The sequence below is a fragment of the Hypanus sabinus genome, chromosome 6 (assembly GCF_030144855.1).
Source record: "Hypanus sabinus isolate sHypSab1 chromosome 6, sHypSab1.hap1, whole genome shotgun sequence".
Classification (NCBI taxonomy): Eukaryota; Metazoa; Chordata; class Chondrichthyes; order Myliobatiformes; family Dasyatidae; genus Hypanus; species Hypanus sabinus.
In genome coordinates, this window is record NC_082711.1 from 128,944,753 (window position 1) to 128,957,350 (window position 12,598).

The following is a 12,598-nucleotide window of genomic DNA, read 5'->3' on the forward strand; positions in this document are numbered from 1 at the left end:
TGGGATTAAATTCCACTTGTCAATGCTCCACCCACCTTTTTTTCTGATTCGTATTCTACTGTAGCCTTAGCCAACTGTTCTTATCGTCCACAATACTGCTTTTAGTGACATCTACAAAATTAGTAATCATTCCTGCTGCTTTCATATCAAGTTGTTAACATAAATCACAAAATTCCCAGCACCAATCCCTGTGAAACATCACAGGTCATGGATTTTCAATCAGAAAATAATCCTTGCATCACTATCCTCTGCTTCCTATCACTTATCCCATTTTGGATCCAATGACAAAGTGATCTTGGATGTATCCCAACATTCTGGATTACTAGTATGATGTGGGAACTTGTCAAGTGCCTTACTAAATTTTATACAGAAAATGTCTACTGCCCTGTATTCATCAATCTTAATGGTTACCTCCACAAAAAACTCAGTCAAGTTATTGAGAAAGGATTTGCCCCACACAAAGCTACGCCAGTTAAGATTGTTCAGCCCCTGCCTTTCCAAATGTACCCAGATCCTGTTTCTTAGCACATTAGCATTTGATGAAGTTGAACACACAGACAGGTAGAGGTTAATGAACTGCGGTATCTCAAAGGGTAGGTGTGAGCTGGGTCAAGTGATGTCCTGGTGCATCTGAGGGAGCGGGACACAAGTTGGATTATGCATGGATAAATTGTCAAAGTGTGCAGGTTCTTCAAACTGGTCTGCACATGCTTAGAGAAAACTTGCTCATGCTTAAAGCTGAGAACACAATGAAAAGAAAAACTTGATAATGAATTTGTTAGCTCTGTACTTCATTTTGCCAAGATAAAATTCTCAGTGGAACTAGTTTATAATTCCATGCACTTTCATCACTTTAAAAAGGAACAAGGATTTTAAATATTACCTCAACAATTCTACTATCCACACCTTCAATGCGGTGAATAATCTGGCTGCCACTGGAAAAAAATACAATAAGATATTAAAATTAACCACAGCCAGTGTGTGAGATCAGCAAATATTTTGGTATACATTACTCCACCATTGCTGTGAGGACTACCCTATAGTTACCTGGTCTATCTAGACTGTAGTTCACATTACAACAGCCTGTTGCTGTTAACCCCAGAACTGCAGGCACTACAGCAATCCTAAACCATTCAAAGCCTCTTTGTACTTGGATCATTAAATACTTAGTTAAAATTTAAAATTCTACAAAGTACAATTCAGCCTCAGGAAGCTGATTCTCCAGGGAGGGAAGGATGAGAGAAGGACCCTCTCGTACATAAACAAGAGCAAGATGATAACAGAGGGATCCCAGAAGGAGACCATGAGCTTTGAGTTTGATTCAGAGGAATCAAAAAACAGTGAGATAGTGCTACCAAAGACAATGGAACTGAACAAAATCTTCTGGCTTCGCAGATTACTGGTGGGTGAACTTCCAAGAAGGGAACTAATGACAAAGACCAGAAATGCCTTAGCTTGGTTGTTTGCAAAACTGAAATCTCTTAAGTACCCTCAACACTTTCAGGTAGATCACCCTAGTTCACACAGAAATGGTCAATGGGGTTTTCTTCTTCGGGAGGCCGGGTATTAATATAACATGTGACAGACTGGGAATTGTTGGTTTACAAAGTAACTCACACAGGCCGAAGTAGCATCCCAGAGCTGTGTTACCCTCACCTGACGTCACCCTGTTTACAATTTCCAACTTTTTTTCAAGTGTTAAAGCAGTTCTCTGCTGCTTGGCTAATGGCCCGGCCTCGAGATAGGATGCTTAGGAGGCACAGTTAAAATATTTCAAGCACAAAATCAGTGCATCGTAGGTAATAACAACAAAAGTTTAACAGCGCAAGATCACACATCCACACGCTGTCAAAACCAATGCGAGACTGGCGGGAGTGACTTTGAAGCGTGCGCACGGGACTTGTATTGGCGGGAAAGTGGTGCTTCTCATCCCAACAGCCTCGCATAACAGTGAGTTTTGGACACATATAAAGAAAAGTTGGCAGAAATAGGTTTGATGCATAACTGTGAATCTGCATTGTCTGAAGACGCATATAATGAGGATAGGGGTATGTAAATGGAAATATAAATAAATAGCAATAAATAACAAGAACATGAAGTAACAAGACAAAGAGTCCTTGAAGTGAGATCACTGGTTGTGGGAACATCTCAATAGAAGAGTGTAGTTATCTTCTTTTGTTCAAGAACCTGATGGTTAAGAGGTAGTAACTGTTCTTGAACCTGCTGGTGTGAGTCCTGAGGCACCTGTAGCTTCTACCTGATGGTCCAGTGAGAAAAGAGCACGGCCTGGGTGGCGGGGGGATCTTTGATGATGGATGCTGTTTTTCTATGGCAACAATTCATGTCGATATGCTCAGTGGTTGGGAGTTTTACGTGTGATGTACTGGGCCAAATACACTACCTTTTGTAGGATTTTCACTCAAAGGCATTGGTGTTCCCATACCAGGCTGTAATGTAGCCAGTCAGCACACTTTCCACCACACATCTGTAAAGGTTTGTCAAGGTTTTCGATGACATGCCGAATCTGCACAGATTCTTAAGGAAGCAGAGGTGCTGTTGTGCTTTCTTTGCAATTATATTTATGTGACGGGTTTAGGACAGATCTTGCGAGATCATGACACCCAAGAATTTAAAGTTACTGACCCTCTCCACCTCTGATCCTCCGAACAGGACTGGCTCTTGGGCCTCTGGTTACCCTCTTCTGAAGGCTACAATCAATTCCTTTGGCAAGACCACACCTGGAATATTACATGCACTTTTGGTTTCCTTACTTCAGGAAAGAAATGTTTGCCACAGAGAGTTAAGAAAATTCACCAGAGTGATTCTTGGATGGCAGGACTGTCAGATGAGGAGAGATCAAGTTGACTGGGCCTGTACTAACTAGTTAGAAGAATAATGGGAGAACATTCCCCACTCGTAACAAGTCTAGTCAACCTAACATGATGGGAGTGCACAAAATTTCTAACAAGACCCGTCAGTCTGGATGCAGGGAGAATAGCTGGTATCATCTCTTCAGACACTTTGACAACAGGCATTGTGTCTGAAAGATTGCTAACATTTAAAACTGGGGAATTGGATAGACTAAGTAACTGTTGGGAAGTTAGCCACACAGCAACGATGGAGGGATTATTGGAAAAACTTCTAAGGGAGAGCAAAGGGTAAATCAAAGACAATCAGCATGGATTCGTTAAAGTCTGTTAACCTAGCTAACATTTACTGAGTCTACTGAGGAGAGCTGATGAGGAAGATGCACTTGATCTAATCTACATGGATTTTTAGCAAAGTATTTGACAAACTCCTGTGAGCAAATACTGATCAAGAAAGCAAAACCCTGCAAGATCCAAAAGAACATGATAAGTTGGATTATAAAACTGGTTCATGTGAGAAAGCCAAGAATTATGGTCAATGAGAACTTCAATGAATGGAAGATTATGTTGAATCCTTTGCCTTCTCTGGTATACATGAACTTTAATGCAGCACCCATGATTAAGATGTTTTCCTTTCTTTGATACCAAAACCAGTAGCTGATAGTGAGAAAGCTAGGTTTTGGCAGGAGGGTACTATTAATGGTCTGGTTAGTTGGTACAACATTACAAATGAAATTTAATCTAGAAAGATACACAAAGAGTAGAAAGAACAAGGAAAAGGAACATACAACACAAGACATGAGACCAAAAAGTGGAGAGGAAGAGAGGCACCCTGGAGTTATTAGGTCAGATAGGTAAGCCAGAAAAGAAGGCATATAGAGTGGTTCTATTAGACATGGAAACCATCTCAAACAGGCCAGGCCAGGTTTCATGAATTCTGATCATCATGCTATAGCAAGGTTATGACTGGATTGTAGAAATTGCCAAAGAGATTTCCGACATTGTCGAATATAAAGAACACTGCAGATGTTGGAAATCTGAAATAAAAACAGAAAATGATGAAAACATTCAGCAGGACAAACAACATGTTTACGAAGACCACAGATAATGCCTGACCTGCTGAGTGTTTCCAACATTTTCTGTTCTGATTAACAAGGATAGTATCAGGGCTGAAGAACAGCTACAGGGATATGAGATAGGGTACTTACTACTGAGGCAAAGCAGATCAGGAAGAGATTTAAACAAACAAAATCATGAGAGGAAACCATAGCAGTTAATGACAGGGGAAATGTGGATGAGTGGAGGACCTGGATTTTCACTTAAAGAGCAGTGGGGTGGAGCTCACTACCCGAGTAGGAAGAGGAAGGAATACAAAACTTTAAATAACTCCTAGATGGTCACATGAAGAGCTGGACACAACAGGGACCGAGATCTGGGAAGTAACCCAAATAGCTGAGTTTCTTGACCTGACAATCATCATGAGCCAAAAGGTCTTCTGTGTTGTAAGTATCTGTGGTTCTCCATAGCTAGACTGAGTTTAGGAAGATATTACTGTTCTGATTCAGATTCAGAGCTCAAGGTAGCTTACCTATAAATCTCACTGTCAACAATGCTCCTCCCACACTGTCCATACGCATTGTTTCCCATACTGAATACTACAAAAAAAAAGTGTTTCATGTTGTTACGGCTCTACAGATTTCAGCAGAAGCACCCCAAGGTGCGACAGGTATAACATTGTTAAGAATGTAGTGCTGCGATAAGACAAGGTAATTCTCCACTAGTTAATTTCACCATCCACTCACCACCTTCAATAAATAATTGTGCCAGTCTGTGAAACACTGTCAAAATTAAATCCATTCACACTTGAACCAAAAAGAACGCCCGACAACACTCCTTCCACTCACCTCGTTCTGCAGCAGGCCGCTGAAACCCCTTCTTAGAGGATTTCACAAAGCCCTGGTGGTAATTCTCATGAACTTATTGTCAGCTGTCGACATCAGAAATAGGAATCGGGGGGTGGAGTTTCAAGATGGCGACGTAAGCATCTGCCTTTTAGGCGCTCTTTATTTTTTTAACTATAATCACCCTTTAATTAGACCTTTTCGAACTTAATCATATGAGTTGCTACCTTTGATTGACCCTTTTTTCCTAAAATAATAGTTGATCTAATCTTGTCAAACCTAAAATGGCTACAAGTAAGAAATCGGCTAAGGATCCTTTATCCATCGACGCAATTGTTGGTCTTTTGGACACTAAACTGGATGTTAGATTTGCGGCTATGGAAAGTAAATTGGACAATAAACTGGATGCTAAATTTGCGGCTCTGGAAGGCAGACTAGAAGGTAAATTGGACAGTAAACTGTTAAGTTTGGAAAGGAGGATTACTTCGAAAATATCCGATCTTGAAGGAGTTGTTAAATCGCTTGAAACTAAGTTTCAGTCGCAGGCGTTAGAGGTTCAACAGCATGGAAATAAGATCGCGACTCTTGAACAATCAATTTGTGAAAAAGCACGTACAATTGAAGTGTTAGAGAAGAAGATAGAGTCGACTGCTAAAACTTTAGATCAGTACAAGTTTAAAATTACTGATCTTGAAAATCGTTCTCGCAGACAGAATTTGCGCATCATCGGAATTCCCGAAAAAGTTGAGTCCGGTGATTTAACTGAATTTTTCTCTAAATTACTGTGGGAAATTTTCGGTGGTGAAGGTTTGAAAAATGAACCTGTTATTGACCGCGCTCATAGAGTTGCGAGGCTTTCGTCTGTGTCTGATAAACCACGAGCGGTGATTGTTCGCCTTCATTATCCTCGTGAGAAAGAGCTTCTAATTCGATTAGCTCGTAAAAAAGGTATGATCTCCTACAGAAATTATTCATTTCGAATAGTTGAAGACTACTCGTATGAAGTTATGAAAGCCAGGATCGCTTTTAAACCAGTGATGGCAGAGATTCATTCGCTTGGTTTTAAACAAGCTTTAATGTATCCAGCGAAACTTAGAATGGTGCTGCCCGACAACAGTCTACACTTTTTTATCACTCCTGAAGAAGCGAAGAAATTTGTTGAAGAATATCGATCCTCTAGTGCAACTTGAACTATGAGTTACATTGAAGATTTTTTTTTTTTGGAGAGAGGATGTTATTTCATTTTAAGTTTTAACCCTGGAAGTTGGGTTATAACTTCTTATTTTGAACTATGGGTCTGGGTCTTTTTTTTTACTATTATTATCGCTTATAGATGCTGTTTTAATCTTTATAATATCCTTTTTTTATATACGTTTGTATTTTGTAATAATGAATTATTTTTTTCAAAATGTCGTTTCTTCTTCCCATAAGTCTTTACTTTTTATAAGCGTTTATTTGCTTGCCTGTATTTAGAAATGGAACAAAGGTTTTGAATTCTTTTTCTTTAGTTTTTTTTTTAAATATGTTGTAGTGTCTGTTAAATCTTTTTTTTTTATATAAAAATATTCTATTTTGATAACTTTTTTTACTATATTTTCTCATTAGATTGCTGAATTTATATTCATATTTTGTAATATGGCTTTCTCAAAATGTCGTTTCTTCTTCCCATAAGTCTTGGCTTGTGAAACGTCATCTTTGTATCTGAATATGGAAATTCTTTTTTAAAGGTGTATCACATTTTTAAACTTTAATGTGCATTTTTTTTTTATTAATGATCTTTCTGGTTTTACTATTTTAGTTTTTTTTTTGATTTGTCTGATATGGGTGTGTATGTGTATGTATATATATATATATATATATATATGTAGGTATATATATATATATATATATTTTTTTTTTTTGCAACTCTATATTTTAATTGGGGTGTTATATAGTTTTTTCTTAAAAAATTTTCTTATGGAGCTGCCATCTTGAAATGGGGGTAATATTAGTATTAGTTTATGCGCCTGCCGCTTGGCTTTCTTTCAAAGGGTGGGGGGAGGGGGGAGGGATCTTTTTTCATGCTTTTGCTTTTTATTTTTTTGCTTTTAGTTTATGGGCTGACTTTAAATTGTTAATATTGTTGAGGTGTCAGGATCTCCGGTTGCTCCTGAATCAATTTTCCTTCTTCCTAAATTGTGGGTTATGTGTTTTTTTAACCTTTTATGATACACACAATTAATATTGGTATGATGGATAAATCTATTAACTTTATCTCGTGGAATACTAATGGTTTAAATCATCCGATTAAACGTAAAAAAATATTTAAAGTATTCCATAGATTGAACGCTAATATTATTTTTGCACAGGAGACCCACATTAGGAGGGAGGATAATCAACGTTTTTTTAGGTTCTGGAAAGGTCAACAATTTCACTCAAATTGTACCGCTAAAATTAGGGGTGTGTCTATTTTTATAGACGCCTCAATTTCGTTTACACATTATGAAATTATTTCTGATCCACAGGGTAGATTTTTGTTGATAACTGGTTCACTTTTTAATCGGAAAGTTGTTTTAGTTAATATTTATGCTCCAAACTTTGATTGTCCTGAATTTTTTAAACGGTTATTTACTTCTCTTCCTAATTTGAATGAATATATGTTGATTATGGGTGGAGACTTTAATTGTTGTTTGAATCCTTCGATGGATAGATCTAAACCTATTCGAACCCTTCCGAATAGATCAGCTTTACTTATTAATTCTTTTATGGTTGATTCTGGAATTACTGAAATATGGCGGTTTTTGAACCCTAAAGGTAAAGAATTTTCTTTTTTTTCACATGTATATCATAGTTATTCTAGAATTGATTACTTTCTTATTGATCATCGTTTATTAACAGATGTTATTGATTGTAAATACGATTCTATTGCTATTTCGGATCATGCACCTCTGAAGTTATCTATCAAGATTTCGGATTCTTCTATCAATACTAGATCTTGGAGACTTAATGCTACTTTACTTCAAGATCCAGAATTTATTACCTTCATAAAACAACAAATTGACTTATTTTTTTCAACAAACTATAATGAAGAGATTGATAAAGGAATACTTTGGGACTCTTTCAAGGCTTTTATTCGTGGACAAATTATTTCATATTCCGCTGGTAAAAGAAAACAAAGATATTCAGATATAGCTTTATTGGTGGATAAAATTAAAGAAATTGATAAGATTTATTCTGTTACTCCTACCAAAGAACTTTATAAGAAGAGAGTTGAGCTTCAAATGGAACATAGTTTATTATTATCTTCTTCAATTGAGAATCAATTAATTAAGACTAGGGCTCAATTTTATATTCATAGTGATCGAACTGGTAAATTGTTAGCTAATCAATTAAAAGCTATTTCGACTAAGCGACAAATTATTAAAATTCGTAAACAAGACGGTAATTTAACTACTGATTATAAAGAAATCAATAACACTTTTCAAGATTTTTATAAATCTTTATATCAATCAGAATTTGACGGTGACCGGTTTACGATGGATAATTTTTTTAATAATTTGAATATTCCTAAACTGATAGATGAAGATTGTAGCTTGCTTGATGCTCCTATTTCTATGGATGAAATAAGAGAGGCTATCTCATCAATGAATTCAGGGAAAGCTCCTGGTCCTGATGGTTTTATTGTAGAATTTTTTAAAACTTTTTCTTTATTGCTTTCTCCTTGGCTATGTGAAATCTTTAATGATGCGTTTGTTAAGAAGAGATTACCTCAATCGTTTTATGAAGCTACTATCTCTCTAATTCTTAAAAAAGATAAAGATCCTACCTTATGTGCATCTTATCGCCCTATATCATTATTAAATGTAGACTCTAAGATTCTTACAAAAATTTTAGCCATTAGATTAGAAAAGGTATTACCACAGATTATTTCAGAAGATCAAACTGGTTTTATTAGGAATCGATATTCCTTCTTTAATATTAGAAAATTGATTAACATAATTTATACTTCATCACCTACAACCCCAGAATGTGTTATCTCATTAGATGCTGAAAAAGCCTTTGATAGAGTTGAATGGACATATTTATTTAATGCATTGAGAAACTTTAATTTTAGTCCTAATTTTATATCATGGATTAAATTAATATATTATAAACCTGTTGCTTCTGTTCTTACAAATAATTATAGATCCTCTTTTTTTCAATTATCTCGTGGTACGAGACAAGGTTGTCCTTTAAGTCCTTTATTATTTAATATTGCATTAGAACCTTTAGCTATTGCTATTCGTGAGTCTCCTAATATTTTTGGTATTACCCGTAATGAGAAGTTATACAAATTATCGCTTTATGCTGATGATTTGTTGTTATATATTTCTAATCCTAGTAGGTCTATTCCTGCTATTTTATCCTTGTTGGCTCAATTTGGTAGTTTTTCTGGTTATAAGTTAAACTTAGATAAGAGTGAGTTATTCCCTTTAAACGCGCAAACTTTATTGAGTGATAGGATGCCATTTAAAGTTGTTACTGATAACTTTATCTATTTAGGTATAAAAATCACCAAGAAATATAAAGATTTATTTGGACTGAATTTTTTACCTATGCTTCATCAAATTCAGCAACTTACTACTAGATGGTCTCCCTTATTTTTATCATTAGTTGGTCGGATTAATGCTATTAAAATGATGATTTTACCGAAATTTTTATATTTATTCCAAGCTTTACCAATTTTTATTCCTAAATCTTTTTTTGATAATATTGATTCAAAGATTTCCTCATTTGTTTGGCAAAATAAAAATCCTAGGTTAAGCAAAAGGCAATTACAAAAGTCTAAAAAAGATGGTGGTCTAGCTTTACCTAACTTTAGATTTTATTATTGGGCGAATAATATTCGTAACCTAATGTACTGGAAACTAGATTTGGATTCACCTGTGTGCCCACAGTGGGTAAATTTGGAATGTAGTGAGGTTAAGGGATATTCTATATTTTCCGTTCTTGGTTCTTTTCTTCCTATTGATTTAGCCAAATTCAATAAACAGATATCTAACCCTGTTGTTAAACATACACTACGAATTTGGTTTCAATTTCGCAAATTCTTTAATCTGAAAAACTTTGCTTTGGACAGCCCTATTTTATGTAATTTTTTTTTTAAACCTTCATTGACAGATCAAGCTTTTAGTATATGGAAAAGGAAAGGTATAAAATGTTTTCGTGATCTTTTTTTTGAAGGTACTTTGATGTCCTTTGATCAACTATCCAACAAATTTGAATTACCTAAATCTAATTTTTTTAGATACTTACAAATTAGAAATTTCTTACATAAAATTCTTCCATCTTTTCCTAATTCAACTCCATCGGATTTTTCAGATTTGATTTTTACTTTTAATCCTTGTCAGAAGGGATTAGTAGCTTTTATTTATAACATGATTATGAAGATACAGCCAGAAATATCGGATAGAATTAGACAAGAATGGGAAAAAGAACTTCGATGTAATATATCAACAGATAAATGGGAAAAAATTTTACAAATGGTTAATTCCTCCTCTATTTGTGCTAAACATGCTTTAATACAATTTAAAATTGTACATAGAGCTTATATGTCTAAAGATAAACTTGCCCGATTTTATTCGCATATCAATCCTCAATGTGACAGATGTCACTTAGAAGTGGCTTCATTGACTCACATGTTTTGGACATGTCCCACTTTACATAACTATTGGAAGGACATTTTTGATGTCATTTCCTCAGTATGGAATATCGATTTACAACCCCATTTTATTACTGCAATTTTCGGTATACCAAATGAAGATGGCAATCAACTTTCCCCTTCAATCAGACGAATGATTGCCTTTGTAACATTAATTGCCAGAAGGTCTATATTACAAAACTGGAAAGAAGTAAATCCTCCTACTACATTTCAGTGGCTCTCCCAAACTATTTCTTATTTGAGTTTGGAAAAAATCAGAAGCACTATCTTTGATTCTTCAATTAAATTTGAAGAAACCTGGGGACCATTTATTCGACACTTTCATATGAATTAATTTGGCTTATTTCAGATCCTTTTCTCTACTTATACTTGTTCAGGTATGGAGTTCTGGAGTTCTTTTCTTGACACCTTTATATATTTATAAAGTGTTATTATTGCCCATGTTAGTGTTAGTTTAGTATTTTTTTTCATTATATATTTTTTCTCATATATAATTTCAATTTTTTTTTTCTCTTTTTTCGACGATTATTTTTGTTTTTCATATATATTTACATAGACTTGATTGATTTATGCACCTTTTGTTGATGGATGTTTTAATAGGATATTATTATCCTATTACTAATGTAATCTCAAGTTTATTGAATCTGTAATCTATTCATTATTTTGTGTTGTTTTTTTTTATATATGAAATTTAATAAAAAGATTGAAAAAGAAAGAAGAAATAGGAATCACTGTTGGCCAGCAGACAGTGACCATCAGCAGCATGAGTAAACACGTCAGAACCTGTCCAAATTCTCAGAATGAGGGGTGAAATTGATTGAGTGGTGAGAGGCCTTGATAGAGTGGACGTGAAGAGGATGTTTCCAATGGCGGGAGCATCTACGACCAGAGGACTGAGCCTCAGAATAGAGGGGCGTCCTTTCAGATCAGAGATGAGGAGGAATTTCTTTAGCCAGTGAGTGGAGAATCAGTGGAATTCTTTGTCACAGGCAGCTGTCAAGGCCAAGTTTTTAAATGTATATTTAAAGCATAGGTTGATAGCTTTTTGATTGGTCAGGACATGAAGGGATACAGGGGGAAGGCAGGAGATTGGAAATTGGATCAACTATAATGAAATGACAGAGCAAACTCAATGGGCCAAATGGCCTGCTCCTATATCTTACAGTCTTATGAAATGGGAATAAGTGCAACTGAAAGAGGCACTTCTTTCCTAACATGACAGAGCAATTTTGTCTACTTCAAGTATTTCATTGATGATCACACTTAATTCATCATTTAACCAACTGGGTCTACTTAAACTGCAAACAAATGTTGGAATTTTAGGGGAAGAATTACTGGAACACGTAGGAAGTTACCTCGGATCATACAAAGAGAAGAGGGATAAATGTGCTGAAACAGAAAGAGTGCAGACCTCCCTCACTGTCGGTCATCACCAGTGAGTGCGCCCTCCCACACGACACCTGCAGCACTCGCGTCTCCTGAGGCTTCTCCAGAGGCAATGGCACAGGGGAAGGTTCCAGTACGTATTCATAACCCCTCGCTGAAAAGGAATAATAAATTCACTTCATAATCAGAAACTGCTAGTAGGACACATCATTGAAGGGAGGAACAGTGTTTTAGACAGAAATGGAGAAGTGGGACACAAACAAAAGAGGGAGGATTTAGGGAGAACGGAGAGAATACCCACTGCAACGCTGACCAAGGTTGTCACACAGAAAACCTACAGCCAATACAGGCCCTTCAGCTCACAAAGCTGTGCTGAACATGTCCTTACCTTAGAAATTACCTAGGGTTACACACAGCCCTCTATTTTTCTGAGCTCCATGTACCTATCCAGGAGTCTCTTAAAAGACCCTATCGTTTCCACCTCCACCACCGTCGCTGGCAGCCCATTCCACGCACTCACCACTCTCGGAGTAAAAAACTTACCCCTGACATCTCCTCTGTACCCAATCCCAAGCATCTATCAAGTCACCTCTCATCCTCTGCCGTTCCAAGGAGAAAAGGCTGAGTTCACTCAACCTATTCTCATAAGGCATGCTCCCTAATCCAGGCAACATCCTTGTAAATCTCCTCTGCACCCTTTCTAGTTTTCACATCCTTCCTGTAGTGAGGCAACCAGAATTGAGCACAGTACTCCAAGTGGGGTC

General features: G+C 36.2%; 1 protein-coding gene across 2 annotated transcripts in view; it reads right to left on the minus strand.

Moving 5' to 3' along the window:
• The window catches only part of rcc1l (RCC1 like), a 44,697-nt gene that overhangs the window by 16,642 nt on the left and 15,457 nt on the right, over window positions 1–12,598 (minus strand). For both annotated transcript variants that reach the window (XM_059972930.1, XM_059972928.1), the window contains 3 exons: window positions 11,860–11,988; window positions 4,456–4,522; window positions 884–935 (listed from right to left, as the gene is read on the minus strand). In XM_059972930.1, the coding sequence (XP_059828913.1) occupies window positions 884–935; window positions 4,456–4,522; window positions 11,860–11,988 (248 nt within the window). The remainder of the gene's footprint in view (window positions 1–883; window positions 936–4,455; window positions 4,523–11,859; window positions 11,989–12,598) is intronic.